Here is a 14,591-nt window from a genome sequence, read left to right on the forward strand (position 1 = left end):
AAGGAATACCACACAGTAAGTTATAATTACAGAAGTAATTATGATGCCCAGATTTTTTACAAAGCAAACAAATGTAAAAATGATTATTTTACAAAGACGGTATCTGCAAGATTCAGTAGTATCAGTCTTTTGACTGTTAGCATTGATTGTAAGTAGAAACAGGAAATAATGCAATTACCCAAAATTTTCATTTCCTTAACAGATCCAGGGCCTTAGTCTACGTGGCTGAAAGTACCACAGAGTTATCTGACAATCAGGTCATTTTTAGCTGCTGCTCTGCTCAAATGTAAAGAAAGTAGAAATAAAGACCTGGAAAGTAGTTATGTTAGAACTTCTACTCCTGAAGAACACCTCTGAGAACTAAATCCGGTTTTCCTCCAGTTTAATACAACAGCTAAGTAGCTCAGTTCTTCCTGAGCAAGCACTACTGCTGAGCTAGATGAGTGGAGACTGCAAACTCCTGTGCTCACACCGCCACATCAATCCATCAGCTCTCAAGTCTGTCCCAAACAAAGAAGACTATCCTTAATTTTTTCAAAGCATATCTTTTGTAAGATATACTCACAGCTCTTAAGAGTCCATATCAGGAAATTTAGTATCACATGTATTTTCAGAAAGATTGATAGGTCTGAGACTTAAATTATTTTCTCCCCTAGGGAAGGAGGTCTATGACATGAAATTTTCATTTTACAATAGCCATTCCACTAGACTCATGGCTATTCCACCTAAAAGGACAGGTCTACTCACAAGTTCAGTCTGGAGGACAGGCTGTTCATGCTACCAACTATTTGTTACGCTTCCTTTGCAGCGTTCCCCCCACTTGAAAAGAAACAGCAAACTAGTTATTTGTCAAGGATCTGGTATATAATGATACCAGATAAATTATGTTGGCATTTGAACAAAAGAGTCGGAGAGGAGTGTCTGTTTTTAAATTGGAAATGTATATGGGCCTGGAAAATAAACAAAGATCTGCTCTCCACACCCAAAACAGAAGAATGATGCTGACAAGCAGCTGAAAATTACATTACTTTTAAATAACATCATAAACTGCTATTAAAATATCATACAGCTGCAGTTAATAGAACTTACTAATTACTTAAAACACAAGACTAAGAAATCCATAAACCTTTTTTTACATTTTTATGTAAAAAAAAGAAAAACTCCAGACTCTTTTGAGGCTGCTTATTTTCAGGAAAGAAGAAAGTGTAACTAAAAGAAATTGAGAATATGAATCATATCCATTCCCACTGTTACCACACACAACATGTGTGTCCACAAACACAGAGATTACCTCTAGATACAGCCTGTGCAAGCATTACATTTAAAATTGAATCAGAAAGAATAAAACTAAAAAAGAATTATAACTATGCTCTGATAAATCAAGGTAGCTTTCTTTTCAGCGTTAATGGTATCACAGTGTCCATTGTTGAATCTTAAAATTCTCTGTGATAGAAAGCTTCAGGAGTTTAATTTATTTTTTTTAACAAAATACAAATTTTTCACTATTGTTGCATCTTACAACTGTTCTGAGCATCAAGTATATAACAAAAATTACTTTAGAAATTTTATTCCTGTTAAATAGAATGACTGACTTGTAACATGGCTTATAACACTACTGGAAACAAAACAAATCACAGAGTCTTCAACTTGGGCTGACAGGGGCCAAAGCAATATAGATTAAAGTTTAGCCGCTTTAATAATACATTAATCTTTACTTATGTGAGTAGATTTTGCTCCTCTGAACAGTCCCACTGTAGCAGATAGAATTGTTCCAGTAAGAAGTAGCAACATGAGTCACATTTTCTGCAAGTGAACCACCAGGCCTGATGGTCTCAGCAATGTTGAGACCACAGTGATCATGAGTTACAAATTACCTACAGTTTCACAGAACAGTACAAAAAAGTGGATATGCCTTGGTCAATAACACACAGTGACAATATAGTCTTTACTCATAATCGAAAGAAATTTACACACAATGAACTGCACTTTTTACTCTTAAATATCATAACCAAATTATTGTATGGATGTTAGTCCATCAGATTATTTCAGGCAAAGAGCATTTATTGCATAGACAAACTATACTTTCCTTATTAAGCACTTGCTGATTATTTTAAAATTCCACTAAAACATTTTAGCTTGATAGGTAGTCTCATTTTTTCCCAGTGTATTATAAATTCTATTCCAGTAAAATTGTATGCTTAATCTCAGGCAAACTTTGTTAAGTTTCAGACTTTCATACTCATTATGCAAAGTTATTTCAGTTTTCTTACAGGGATTTTTGAGAAGATAAAGCAGATAAACACTAATTTAAATAAATTATTCTCTACTGAAAATAGGAAATTGTTTAGACAGATACAGATACAAATACACTCTTTTTAAAGTTTTGTACCTACCTACACCTTTAGACACAGTAGGCAATGAAAAACATTAAACCATTAGACATAGTTCATGGCCCATGAGAAAATATATTTTACAGGTTCATAAACACACTGGTCAAGTAACACACAGCTCCATGCAGTTTAAAATAAAACAATAACAATTAGACTGCAACTTGAAAGACATAGAAAAGAGAGTTTCTCACCCCTCAAAACAAAACTGGAACTTTGGTTTATAGGAACGGCTATGCCCATATACCCTCCTCGTCATCCTGTGTGCCAGACATTAGGAGATGCACAGAGAAGATGTTAGCATTGGAATGAAAGAAGAAAAGGTTAGTTACTTTCATGCATATAAAATATTAGTTTCTTGGCTGTTAAAAACTTTTTTTCGTTTTAAATGTAAGCCAGCGAAAACAACTGAACAAGTTTGTGTTACTTATACAAGAATCTGCATCTATAGCAACCAAAAAAACAAGAACAGTGACGTAAACATTCTCCCACCCAGTTAAAACAGTGTGTAGGAAGTAGATTATAAGATTAAATATTAAAAGATTATCTATTTTTTAATTGCACGCAATTCAAACCAACATTGACAGCAGAAAGAGATCAAAATTTATAAGTAAGCAAAGTAATGACTATAACCAAATTGTGTTACATTTTGTTAGGTTAAAAGTCACAAAACTGCTGAAGAATCAAAAGATCTATCATTAGCAAAGTATATTTTTCTAATATGCTATCAATTAAATCTATCTTTTGTGCAAACACTAACCACTGCACATTGTTGAATACTCTTAGACTGTTTCTCTCCTTTTTTCCATTTTCAACCATTAGGATTTCTTGTTTATTTAGAGTTTTAATGACAGATAACATTAATGGCAAATACAAAAAATCATAACAATTTCATGAATTTATTTTTAAAAGGGATTATTTTACTGTAGATATGCTGAAAGCAGGAGGTCTTTCTTTACATTTATTATAAACTTGCACTTAAAAGAACAAAATAAAAAACATGAACTAAACCGTGTGACTGAAATGTCCTTCCATAGATATATTTACTGATTATTACATTTTTAATAATGATTCTTAAACTCTGCACACATACGTGTGTATGTGGATACCTATATCTATATATAGTCCTCTGGTGACGAATTCTGATATGCTACTCAGCTTCTAGAAAATAGAAGCACACAATACAGTACCTTTCATTTAACTCAGTGTTTCTAAATCAAACTAATTCTTATCATTTTAAATTAATCCACTAATATTGCAGAAACATAAAAAAATATACATTGTATAGTTTCAAAACTTCAACAGTTAGGTGGTGTAACATATTGCTGGCATGTAATTAAATCTAAAAACTAAATAAAATTAATGGTAATTAATTATTATTGAAACGGACAGGAATTTTAGCCTGAAAATATACACTGCCAGTATCACTACTGTTCGTGGTCCATTCTTGGAATAAAAAAGAACTCCCAGATGTCAACTGTTATTAAAACCCAGATGTTAAGATAGATGTCTTGCATGCTGCTGAAGTAAGTAAAGAACTCTGACAGTCCACTATAAACTTAGCTATCATTTAACACAGAAGAAATGCGGGTAAATTTTTTACAGTTAACTTGGAACACATATTAGTTAGAAGGTCTGCACAACTACACCACAAAGCAAAGACACAGTAAGGCCTGAATATTCTTCTTTATTTTTAAGTAAAGGCACAGATTCTGTAAAACTTCCAATGAGCTGGGTTCGCCTCACTGCAAACATTAGTCCTTCCCCCTGAATTCTACAGGAGCTACTTTTATTCAGGTCCACTAACACTAAATGAATTGACTTGAAAGTTGACAAGAGTTTTGCCAGAGTAAAGGTTGAAGAAAGACTGAAGGATTGCTTTTCTACTTAGTAGTTTGATCCTGTTTCACAAACAGAACACATTAGGTTAATCTTTGGTGATATCTTTAAAAACAGCAAAAAGACAACAAAATGAGCAACTCGGTACATTTCCAAATGACTCCTCCTAACTACATACAGCTGCTTTGCTGTTTAGTGTATTGTAATTCTTCAAAAAGGCAGACATTCATTTTTACTTCAATTATTTGTGTGATCTCTTTTTCACAGAATTCTAGAAGAGCTGAAAAATCAAATATTTTTAAAGGGTATTATGGGAAATTACAGAATATATAGTTTGACACTGATCCTGATGCGCAATAAGCAATAAATTAAAAACTGGAGGTCAGTTAATGTCAATCAACATCGCTTTATTGAGTGCTGGTCCTGTCAAAATAACTTTCTATCTTTTTCAATTACACAGAGACTCTTTTTGATAAGGCAAGTGCTTTGAAATAATATGCTGAAATTCCTGTAAGGCATTTGATTACATGCCACAAGACACAGCATCAGCAAAATTAGCTCTATATAGAATGAATGTTGCTGGAGAAGGAAGGGGACCTGCAGATACAAAGACTGCTTGGAAAAGTGAATGTATTCGGGATTAGGTGAATAAATATTATCAGCCACATACATATACGACTGAAAGAATGTATACAGTGTCATCACTTGAAAACGTAGAGGGCAAATTTAGAAGACAGGAGACTGCATCTCAAATTGATGATATCAAAAAGGGCTTTACAGATCACGGTGGAAGCGAGCATGTGGATATTTAATGGTGTAAATACTAACTCAGTGTTATAAGCTTTACAGGTTTTTCTGTATGGATAGGAGCAACTACCAAAAAGCCCTGGATAAAAAGCATATAAGAATCAAGACTGCAGTTTTCATTGGTTTTCTGCATAAACTATTCTATCAAGAAGCAAAGATTTGGTACCTCAATACAAATAGACAATGTAAAAGAATACAGAATTCTTCACTGTTCTAAGACACATGATGTTCATCATCTATTTTTGCATTCTTGACATACTGTGAAGTGAAAAAAAAAGCTGCAGTTATGTCTTATCATTCATTATTATTGGATCAGGGGCTTCCAGAAGAATGCTTAGTCTTTCATATCAGTGTGTATCCTACAGAATCATTAATCTATGGTTCTTTCAAACAATAAACTATAATCAAGCAATATTTGATTAATGTTTGTGTACATTAACTTCTTTTTAAACTTGGATCTTTCATTGGTTTATAGGGCCAAGAGCAGCAGTTCAATGACAAAAAATGCAGAGCAAAATCTCAATTATAGACAGGCAAAAAGGGGTTGAAAAATAAAACAAAAAAAAAGAAAGCAACATTGAGGAAACACTATTTGAATTGATAAATTAGTGCACAGTCTTAATTATTATAAATTCAAAATATTTAAGATATTGAATGTCTTGTAATTTAAGACTGATATCGTAGTCTGTAATTTGGACACATATTTAAGTACAGTACAGTGGTATAATCTCAAGCACTGTGAAAGCCTTTGTACACAGGCTATTTATAGATTATTAATTCATCGATTTTATCTTGACCTTTTGCTAGTTCTTTCTTTTTTTTTCTGTGCTGCTACTTATCGTATTCACTTAATATCTTAAAAAGAAATACCTGGTTTTACTAAATATGATTTACTCTTCTGATCCAATTGCCACGAAACATGCTAATAAAACCTCAGAAGTGGCTTCAAACTAGCAAGATGAGGAACTTGAAGAACAGCACTTGGAAACACTATACATAGATAGAGAAAGCTTCTATAAAGATGTCTTCTGTTTTAATGACTTTAATAATCAGATGCCAGAAATTATAGGCCTATTTGTAACCATTCTGCATATAGCATACACTTGATTATTGGCCAATGTGAATTAGCTGCAAGAGGTTATATTTGGTGGTGTGTTGCATCAGCAAAAGATCTATAGCCAGTACAACTGGTACTGAGATCTGACATCTGCAAAATACACTTTTAAGGGGGTATTCAGCATTAGTCTTGCTCTGTCTCTAAGACTGAATTCACTTTAGCAATTTCACTGTGTTATGGGACCTCCTGGAATGAATTTTTCAGTTAAATTTAATCAAAAAGCAATTCAGTATGCCTACTCCTCCAACACCACTCGTGGATATGAACCATAGTGCAGTAAGTAGGAATGATCAGGATATGTGATTTGGATTTGCACTCTTGATAAGAACTAAAACCCTGAAGTAGATGAAATCAAAGACTTCAAAATTCTGCACCAGTGTGAGGCCCACTGGTCTAGAAAATCTGGTTACCTGAAGTGAAAATAGTGAATCTGACTCAAAAAAGAGACAGCAAATAATTCCATGAACCTGAAGTACCATGCATATGTTCCCCCACTTTTGTGGCGTGCAACTATAAAATCCATTCTTAAAAAAAAAAAAAAAAACAAAAAACCCACAAAACCTTAATCTCCTTTTATGCAAAAGTTTTTACAACACAGGCAACATTAAAAACTTGATGAGTTAAGCTTTTCTGGCTCTCTTCCCACAACAGAAGACCCTTCCTGACAAGGCTCATCACATTTCCCTTTCATGTGCCAGCATGCTAAGAATTAATGTCTTAACTTGGGTTAAATAAATCTAGTGATAACCTGCTCATCTCTCGAACTAACTTTCTGATGACTGATTTACGCTACTCTCCTTATTATCTCTGGCTACTAATGGGTCATTAAACATGTAACTACTGGCTCTCAACTGTGAAACTGTCCTACTTAGAGCAAACAATTACATTAACAAATAATAACTTCCCCTTATGACGCAGAAATCTAACTGCTAAGTAATGGCATTTCTTTCAAATCAAGAACTTAGCCTAAAATCAGAATCTTTCACAATTTAGAGAGACTTTTATCTGCTACTGAATATCTAGGAGCAAACACACCTGAGGACTAATCTCATGGACACTCCATGCACAGAACAATCAACTATGGAAGAGTTTTGTGCAAGAATGATTTGAAGAACTGAGCCTATAACTGGGAGGAGGAAAGACGAACAGTGAATTCATTTAAGACATTGGTGTGTAATGTTTCAGAAGGTCTTTATTTTATGTTTCATTTGTATATTCAAAAAGTTGAATAAATCTTTAAAAATGCTTCAGCAATATGGATTTATGTCAGAGGTCTACTTTCAAACCTATCCATAACAGAAGAGGTCACAAGTAACCATGCATCATCCAGTTACGAAATAGACCATAAAACCCATCTCACCATTTGTTCTATTTGTATATAGTTTGGTTAAAATCAAACATAAATACTGATGATCGGGGTAAGCGGAAGGTTGTTTCTGACCACTTACTTTACAACACCCAGACTAGCATTAACATGAATAAGATGTTTCACCAGATACTCATGCATTCTAAAGCTTTATCTCTAGATGAAGCGGAAACCCAATGCTTCTTACAAGAAGCGGTCCGTGAAATCAGATTTGCAATGCAAAAATTTATGGTTCCCTTTGTAGTGAAAGCCTGTGACATGTTATCTCACTTAAGTAGCCAGTGCCAGATATGCAACTGTTGTTATCAAGTTACTGTCTCCCATAAATGCATTTTTGGCTCTTTCAGCTGGTCTAAAGACCTATTTTAGACTATGATGGTGGCAGCTAATTTTTCTAGTACGAAATACAAGATAAATGTAAACTTCTATATAAGTGTTGTATATTCTAACACACACATTCACAGGAAGTGAGGGGGAGAGGTTTCTATAGCTAAACATGATCTCAAAAAATTCTTCCATATGTGGAAAAGACTGCAAAGCTAACATATAAATATAGATATATATAAATATACACACTGAGCAGTATGTATACATTTATATCACATTCATTAAACCTCAAAACATAAAATAAATTCATTTCTGTAAGCAAAGGAGAGGTATAACTTTTCAATGTACAAAATCCATCTCCTGGAAGTACTAGACAGCAAAACCTATTTTCTACTTCTTACTTTTAATACAGCTCCAGTTTAGCTGGTCTCTTACTCAAATTACAAATTTAATATAAGTAAAAGTTATATGAAAAATCATCTGGCTACAATATAATAACAATTAAGAGGGAGGAATAACAAAAACATTAACCAATATTGCAGACTTCTATTGGCTCTTACTTCAATGAGGAATCTTCAGTAGAGCACAATGTCTGTAACTGTAGATTGGCAGTATACCAAAATCAAGAACTAGAACATCCCTGAAAAATAAATTCAAACTCAGAGCAGACTCTTACAGATTTCAAGGCTCTTTCTTTTTTTACATCAAAGTACAATGTAATCTACAGTGAAACTGAGGTTTGAATCCAATCATGTTATCCTCAAAATCTGGGCAAGCCTCTGTGGAAGGCTATTTAAGCTTTAAGGTAGACAGAAATACCTAGATAGATGTCAGAGGCAGGAAAAACACATAATCTCTGTACTAAAATAAGCACATGATAATCCTTACTGACTTTTGGGAAATGCTTAGACAGAAATTATATCCTCCAGAAGATAAGTATTTACCATTCAGTAGTGCATTTATAGTAAACAATATAGCTATGATAACTACATACTATTTAATCAGAAAATTGACTTTTTAATTGTGACCATGATACAAATGGGATTTTATTACATTCAGTTCAACAAGTCTGAACAATACGTGATATGAATCACGAGTTCTTTGTTCTCAAATATGAGAGAATATGGGAGAATATGTGTAGCAAAGATAAAAAATCAGAGGAAACATTCAAAAATATGAAACCATTTATATGACTCATTTGCACTGCACTTCTGAGATCTCAAAACACTAATTAATTCAGCACAATACTAGTTATTTACAATGGATATGCCTGGGATTGTTTATACTGAATGTACTGACAAGCAAACCTTGCCCTGCCCAAATTCCTAAATTAAAGAAATCCATGTGACTCCAATGAGCTTAGTGCAGGCTCAGCCCATCACTAATGCCATTGCGTGCTTCCTTGCAGCTCGAGGCACCAGCAGAACAAGTTCACATGCATTTAGTGAACAGACAAGAGCAAGCTCACACCTGCCCAAATACAACGTGTAAACACACAGGATAAAGAAACACACACAATATTAAACAAAATCTGGGTCAGGGAGGGAGGCAATAAATTCAATTTCCTGCATTTAACAGCTATATCATGTCACTTCTTTTATATATTAAAATGTCACGGGTGCTTCGGGTTTTTCCCTTAATTTTGTTTCTTCTTCCCTGAACAACTAAAATACGGAGTTTTAATGTTGCAGAAAACTCCCAAGCATGACGTTTCAGTTTTCCAGACACTAAACTTCTACTTACAATAACTTTATACTCACGGTCTAAAGAAATTAGAAGAATCTCACACTTTAAAAATAACCATAGCTATTTGCATAAGTTAAAATAATGTTTTGGTTTATGTTTGTCCTCCAAGTTGTGCTTTTCAGTTTTGTGGGGTTTTTTTAAAGACAAATCCCAGTTTCAATATTCTTAAGGCCTATTCAGGACTTTGAGGTTGGCAATTTTCCAGTATGGCCACAGAATATAAGGCACTGTGCTAGCAGCCAGGGCTGCCAAAATGCACAAAATGCACTTCTTTCCCCTAAAATTACATTTGGATCAATACAGTGATTTGCAGATCAGAATCCAGACACTATAATAATAATAATTGTTTGACTGTCCTGTGGCTCAGATTTCAAGGTTATCCACCTAAAACAAAATCCCATCTGACCTTTTCAGAGTTTTTCACATATCATATTTTGGCAATGCCAAGGATGTTTAGCGGTTCCAGCTGATGAACAAAGACCTGTTGCCAAGACAAGTCACCACATGGTCTCCTTCTAAAAGCTAGTTTTTAGTGGTATACTCCTACTTCACAACAGTCAGATTGTTGTCAAGTTTCATGCGTCATTGCATGTGATTCCTTTTCTCAAATGAATGACTTTACCAGCACACTTTAAACAATGTTTTAAAATGACTCCTATTTAATACTAAGACAGCTATCAGATAGTTCTTTAAAAGCTGGCTTTCTGACCGGATAGTAGCTTCATAGATACAGACTGCCTCATCACTGTTCGAATAAAGGGGACTTTTCCTTTAGGTAATAAGATAGTTAAGAAACCTTGAGCTACCTTCCAGGCCTCTTTCATAAGATTTCAGATTAATGGAAAACTTGTGACAAGTTTGTGACAAAGTATTTCTTAACACCACCACCTTGTAGAAGGCCCATTAAAAATGTTCTAAATAAAAACAAAATTTCTATGTAGTCAGCCCAGATTAAAAGATGTAAAAGGACATGCTACGTGCTTACAACACCATGTGATACTCCATCCTCAATTACAGCTTCTAAAAATATGGCCAACTTTGTGGAAAACAACCAGCTCCTGCAGTCTTATGACACACCCTGTGATATTAATATTTTTCTAAAAGATTATTTTTTAAGATAATATAATCTCTCATCATAAACAAAAAAATTTGTATCCTTGGTTACCATGAACTAGAGCATTCAACTTTGATTCAACTACAGCTTTGGGAATTCAGAAAACTCTTATCAGATGAGAAACACCTTACATTTTATGTCTTTAAAAAACTCCACTACTACGGGAAGTAAGAAGATTTGATGGTTGTGATAACTACCATGACTGGCAATAAAGTGTGGAAATTCTTTGGATATTATACCTTCAGTTTTCCACTGTATGGATGCAGAATCAAGTCTTTCCATATGCCCTCCCAAACAGCATTAATTTCCTACTAAGAATGTCAAACTAACTTAAGTAAAACCTACTCTAAGCCCAATGCACCGACATAAGACAAAATAAAGCTATTACCAAGTGCAACAGATATTCATCTAACTTGTTAAAAATCTCCAAGAAAGGAGCTTCCATCACACTAATATGCAAGAATGTTCACATTTTCTTTCCCCTTACAGATTCATTAAACACATAGTGAAAAGGTTTCTTTTTAATAACTAACCTAGTTATTCTCGGTAAAAATTAAATTTACCACTCCTATTCTTTCTCCAGTGGGCACTGGAATACAATTGATCATCATTTTCTTTACAACAACATTTTATGTATTAGAAGACTTATGTCTCCCCCTTAGTACTTTCTAGACTAAACAAACCCAGTTCTTTAAGCCTTCCTTGCTGATCATGTTCTCTAAAACTCCTATCATTCTTGTTGCTCTCCTTTTGTCCCTTTCCAATTTTTCTATTATAAAGCATGATCAAAACTGTATACAGTTTCTCAGATAAGGTCTCACCAGGGCTCAAAAGAACAGAATAATTTCTTCCTGCTTCTTTTCCAGCATTACATCCATCCCAGAATTAGATCCAACTTCATAGCAGTGGTACGTATTATGTGCAATCCAGATTCCTTTTTCCATGCTATTGCCTCATCAGTGACTATTAAATGTGACTCGTAAATAGATATGTTTCTGCTGAATTTCACATTCCTTATTCTAGTCTATCTCTCCAGTTTATTGAGACTGGATCAGCTTATGGACCAGTTTAATTGCTCCTACCACACCTGCGGTTTCTTGTAGCTTGATTCATTATCAACAATATTAAAGTTTTATTTCTATTTCATCACTGAAATAATTTATTAAAAAATACTCCACAGAAGCAGATAAAGAACAGACCTCTTTGTAACACTGCTGTAAATGTCTCTCCTGTCTGACAGTGAGTAATGGAAAATTTGTCCATAGCATGTTATTTGTAGCAGTTGCACAACACTCTCATGGTCATTTCCTACTTAATTTAATTAAAATAGTATTATTTATAGTTGCAGCTTTTATTCTTGTAATGCATTTTACATTATATGCTAATTACATTACAAATTAATGTATTTACTTGTATGTTACAAATATATGGTGGGACACTATTAAAAGCCCTATGAATTCAAAGTATGTCACAGCTACCACTTTGTTCTTAAGCTGTAAAGCCAGTTATGCTATCAAACAAAATCAGATTTGTCCTTAAGAAATCCAAGCAGATTAAATATAGGATGTGTATGCTATGTCTAGACCTGCATTCTGTTATAAAGAGAAGTCCGAAACTGTTACCTAGGAAAGAGTGCAAGAATAAACTGAGTACATAGTGATAAACAATTTCATATCTTCCAGAATGTAACAGAAAAATAGTTTCTCTGCGCTAGGATGGGAACTAACAGCTGATCATTAGGAAAACAGGATGAAGATGAAGCAAATATACAAACTGAGATGGACAGATAGATAACATCATACTGTCTGACACACACATCAAGCTCGTGAAAATGAATAGTAGAAAGACCACCGGCTTTCTATTGATTCACTGATTAATAACTTATTCCATAACTTTTCAGGGTCTGAAATAAAGTTACTCATAAATTCCCCAATATTATATTTATAAAGAGAACAGTGTTTGCCTTCCTTGAGCCTCCAAGGATCCCCTATATCATAGGAGAGGGCGCTTTGAGCGTAATCATAAATAGTTCAGAATAAAACTGACAACACAAGTACTAGTAAATACTAGTAAAACAGCTTGTATTTCATGTGCTCTCTCTTTAATAATGTACTCATTTCCAACATTCATATAATTTCTTAAGTTCTTGAAAATATTGTGATACAGATTTTCATTATTCTTTTAATATGTTCTCTTTCCTGCATAACCTGTTATTGTGCATTGAAAAGCACCTTTATCACTAAATGTTAGCTTTCTTACATTGTCTTGTCCCTCACACCATCTTTGAGGTTCTTGATTTCTTGAATTATTAGTTGAAACCAGTATCTGGGTTTCAGTAACACAAAGGTGGTAGTTAAATTTTTCATGTCTCTTGGCCTCAGTCTATTTTTCTCATTCTATTCCCTGCACAAAGCCAAACATTTTTTTAATATCATGGTCATTTTCAGATCATTTTGCTTTCTTCTATAAACTCATTAAGCTTATCTCTATTAATTGGAAACAGAACTAACCAGTAATCAATAGTAATCAGCAAGTAGGACATTTGTCACTGATTTTCAACTGAAAAAGTTGAGTCATGAAATGCTGAAAATAGCTGCAAAATTTCTAAAGAAAGAGAAGAAAAATATAAGACACTGGACAAAAAGCCAAAAGGTTTAAATTGTTTCGGGGATGGAAATAAAGACTACAGCTATTAGTTTCAGTTCAAAGAGCACATCACATGCTTATTATTCCTTTGGAATATTTATTTTATATTGAAATATAAAAGTAGTAAATTTATAAATCTGAAGGTGAATAGAGAGGTGACTAACCTGATCTGGAGACGGTCTGTGGTTGGAGTGTTGTGGCCTTCCAGGAGATCGATGATGGTGGTGGTGGTGATGGTGGTGGTAGTGATGATGGTCATCATCGTAGTTATCTGCCATCAGTTTCATTCTGTTTTGTGTCTGTTTAAGATGTAAAGTGAGACAATTCTATTACATGCTGGAACAGATTACACGTTAGTTTTAAGATGATCTTAGCTCCTTTTAGCTCCTTTTTTTCTTTTTTTTTTTTTCTTGTAGCAGTAAGGATCTAACAATAGAAGTCGGGACTGCTCACTCACAAAGGAAATAGAAATAGAAAAAGATAATAAAGTATGTGAACACATCTTCTGTCTCAGTTTTTACATGAGCAAAATTCCAAAAAGAAGTCAGAAAAGGATATGATCAAGGATGCTGAGTTTGAAGGGTGTCAGCAAAGGTATTCAGCTTTTCAAAATTTACTATTTTAGAACAGTTTCTTATTTTTCCCAGTCTATTATTATGTCTTCCCAATTTACCTGTAGAATTTCACTGAAAGGAATATTAAGTGTACCTCAAATATTTACAGTTAGCTATTGAGACTTGTCGACAACAATCAATCATTAATAGTTATGCTAAAAACTTTGTTTTGGCTTAACTATTTTAATTTTACACCAGGATCACCCTGCTAAACAGCAAGTTAAAAGAATCTGAAAACTAACTGATACAGACACAGGCGCCTAGTGAAATAAGTGATTATGGAACTTGACACATGTTACTGAGTGCAAGAAACTCTTAGATATAGATCTTGAAAAAAAGATCAACACTTCAGCTACTGCTGTGTACAGATAATAAAATGTCACCATGAGATAACAAGATATATCACTGCTCCTTATCACTATTGCAATTATTCCACCGTGTGAAATATATAGACCGGAATAATTCAAACCTTGCTCATAATGCCAAAAATATCTTACAACCAATTGCCCAACACCAGTGGATCCAGTACTGATTTTTTCTGTTGGTAGGACTGAAGGCTGACTCAGGCAAACTTCTTAAACTGTAATCAAGTTTTACTTATTTTTGAACTAACAAAACCCAGAAGAAA

The 14,591-nt window shown here is 33.9% G+C and overlaps 1 protein-coding gene across 1 annotated transcript in view; it reads right to left on the bottom strand.

Annotated features, from left to right (window-relative positions):
- Positions 1–2,620: 2,620 nt before the first annotated feature.
- The window catches only part of ERC2 (ELKS/RAB6-interacting/CAST family member 2), a gene marked incomplete at both ends in the record, with an annotated part of 318,636 nt that continues 306,665 nt past the window's right edge, over positions 2,621–14,591 (bottom strand). Inside the window, 2 exons of the mRNA XM_080350354.1 lie at positions 2,621–2,647; positions 13,514–13,648. Of these exons, the coding sequence (XP_080206480.1) occupies positions 2,621–2,647; positions 13,514–13,648 (162 nt within the window). The remainder of the gene's footprint in view (positions 2,648–13,513; positions 13,649–14,591) is intronic.

The sequence above is a fragment of the Nesoenas mayeri genome (genome assembly GCF_963082525.1).
Source record: "Nesoenas mayeri genome assembly, chromosome: 10".
Lineage (NCBI taxonomy): Eukaryota > Metazoa > Chordata > Aves > Columbiformes > Columbidae > Nesoenas > Nesoenas mayeri.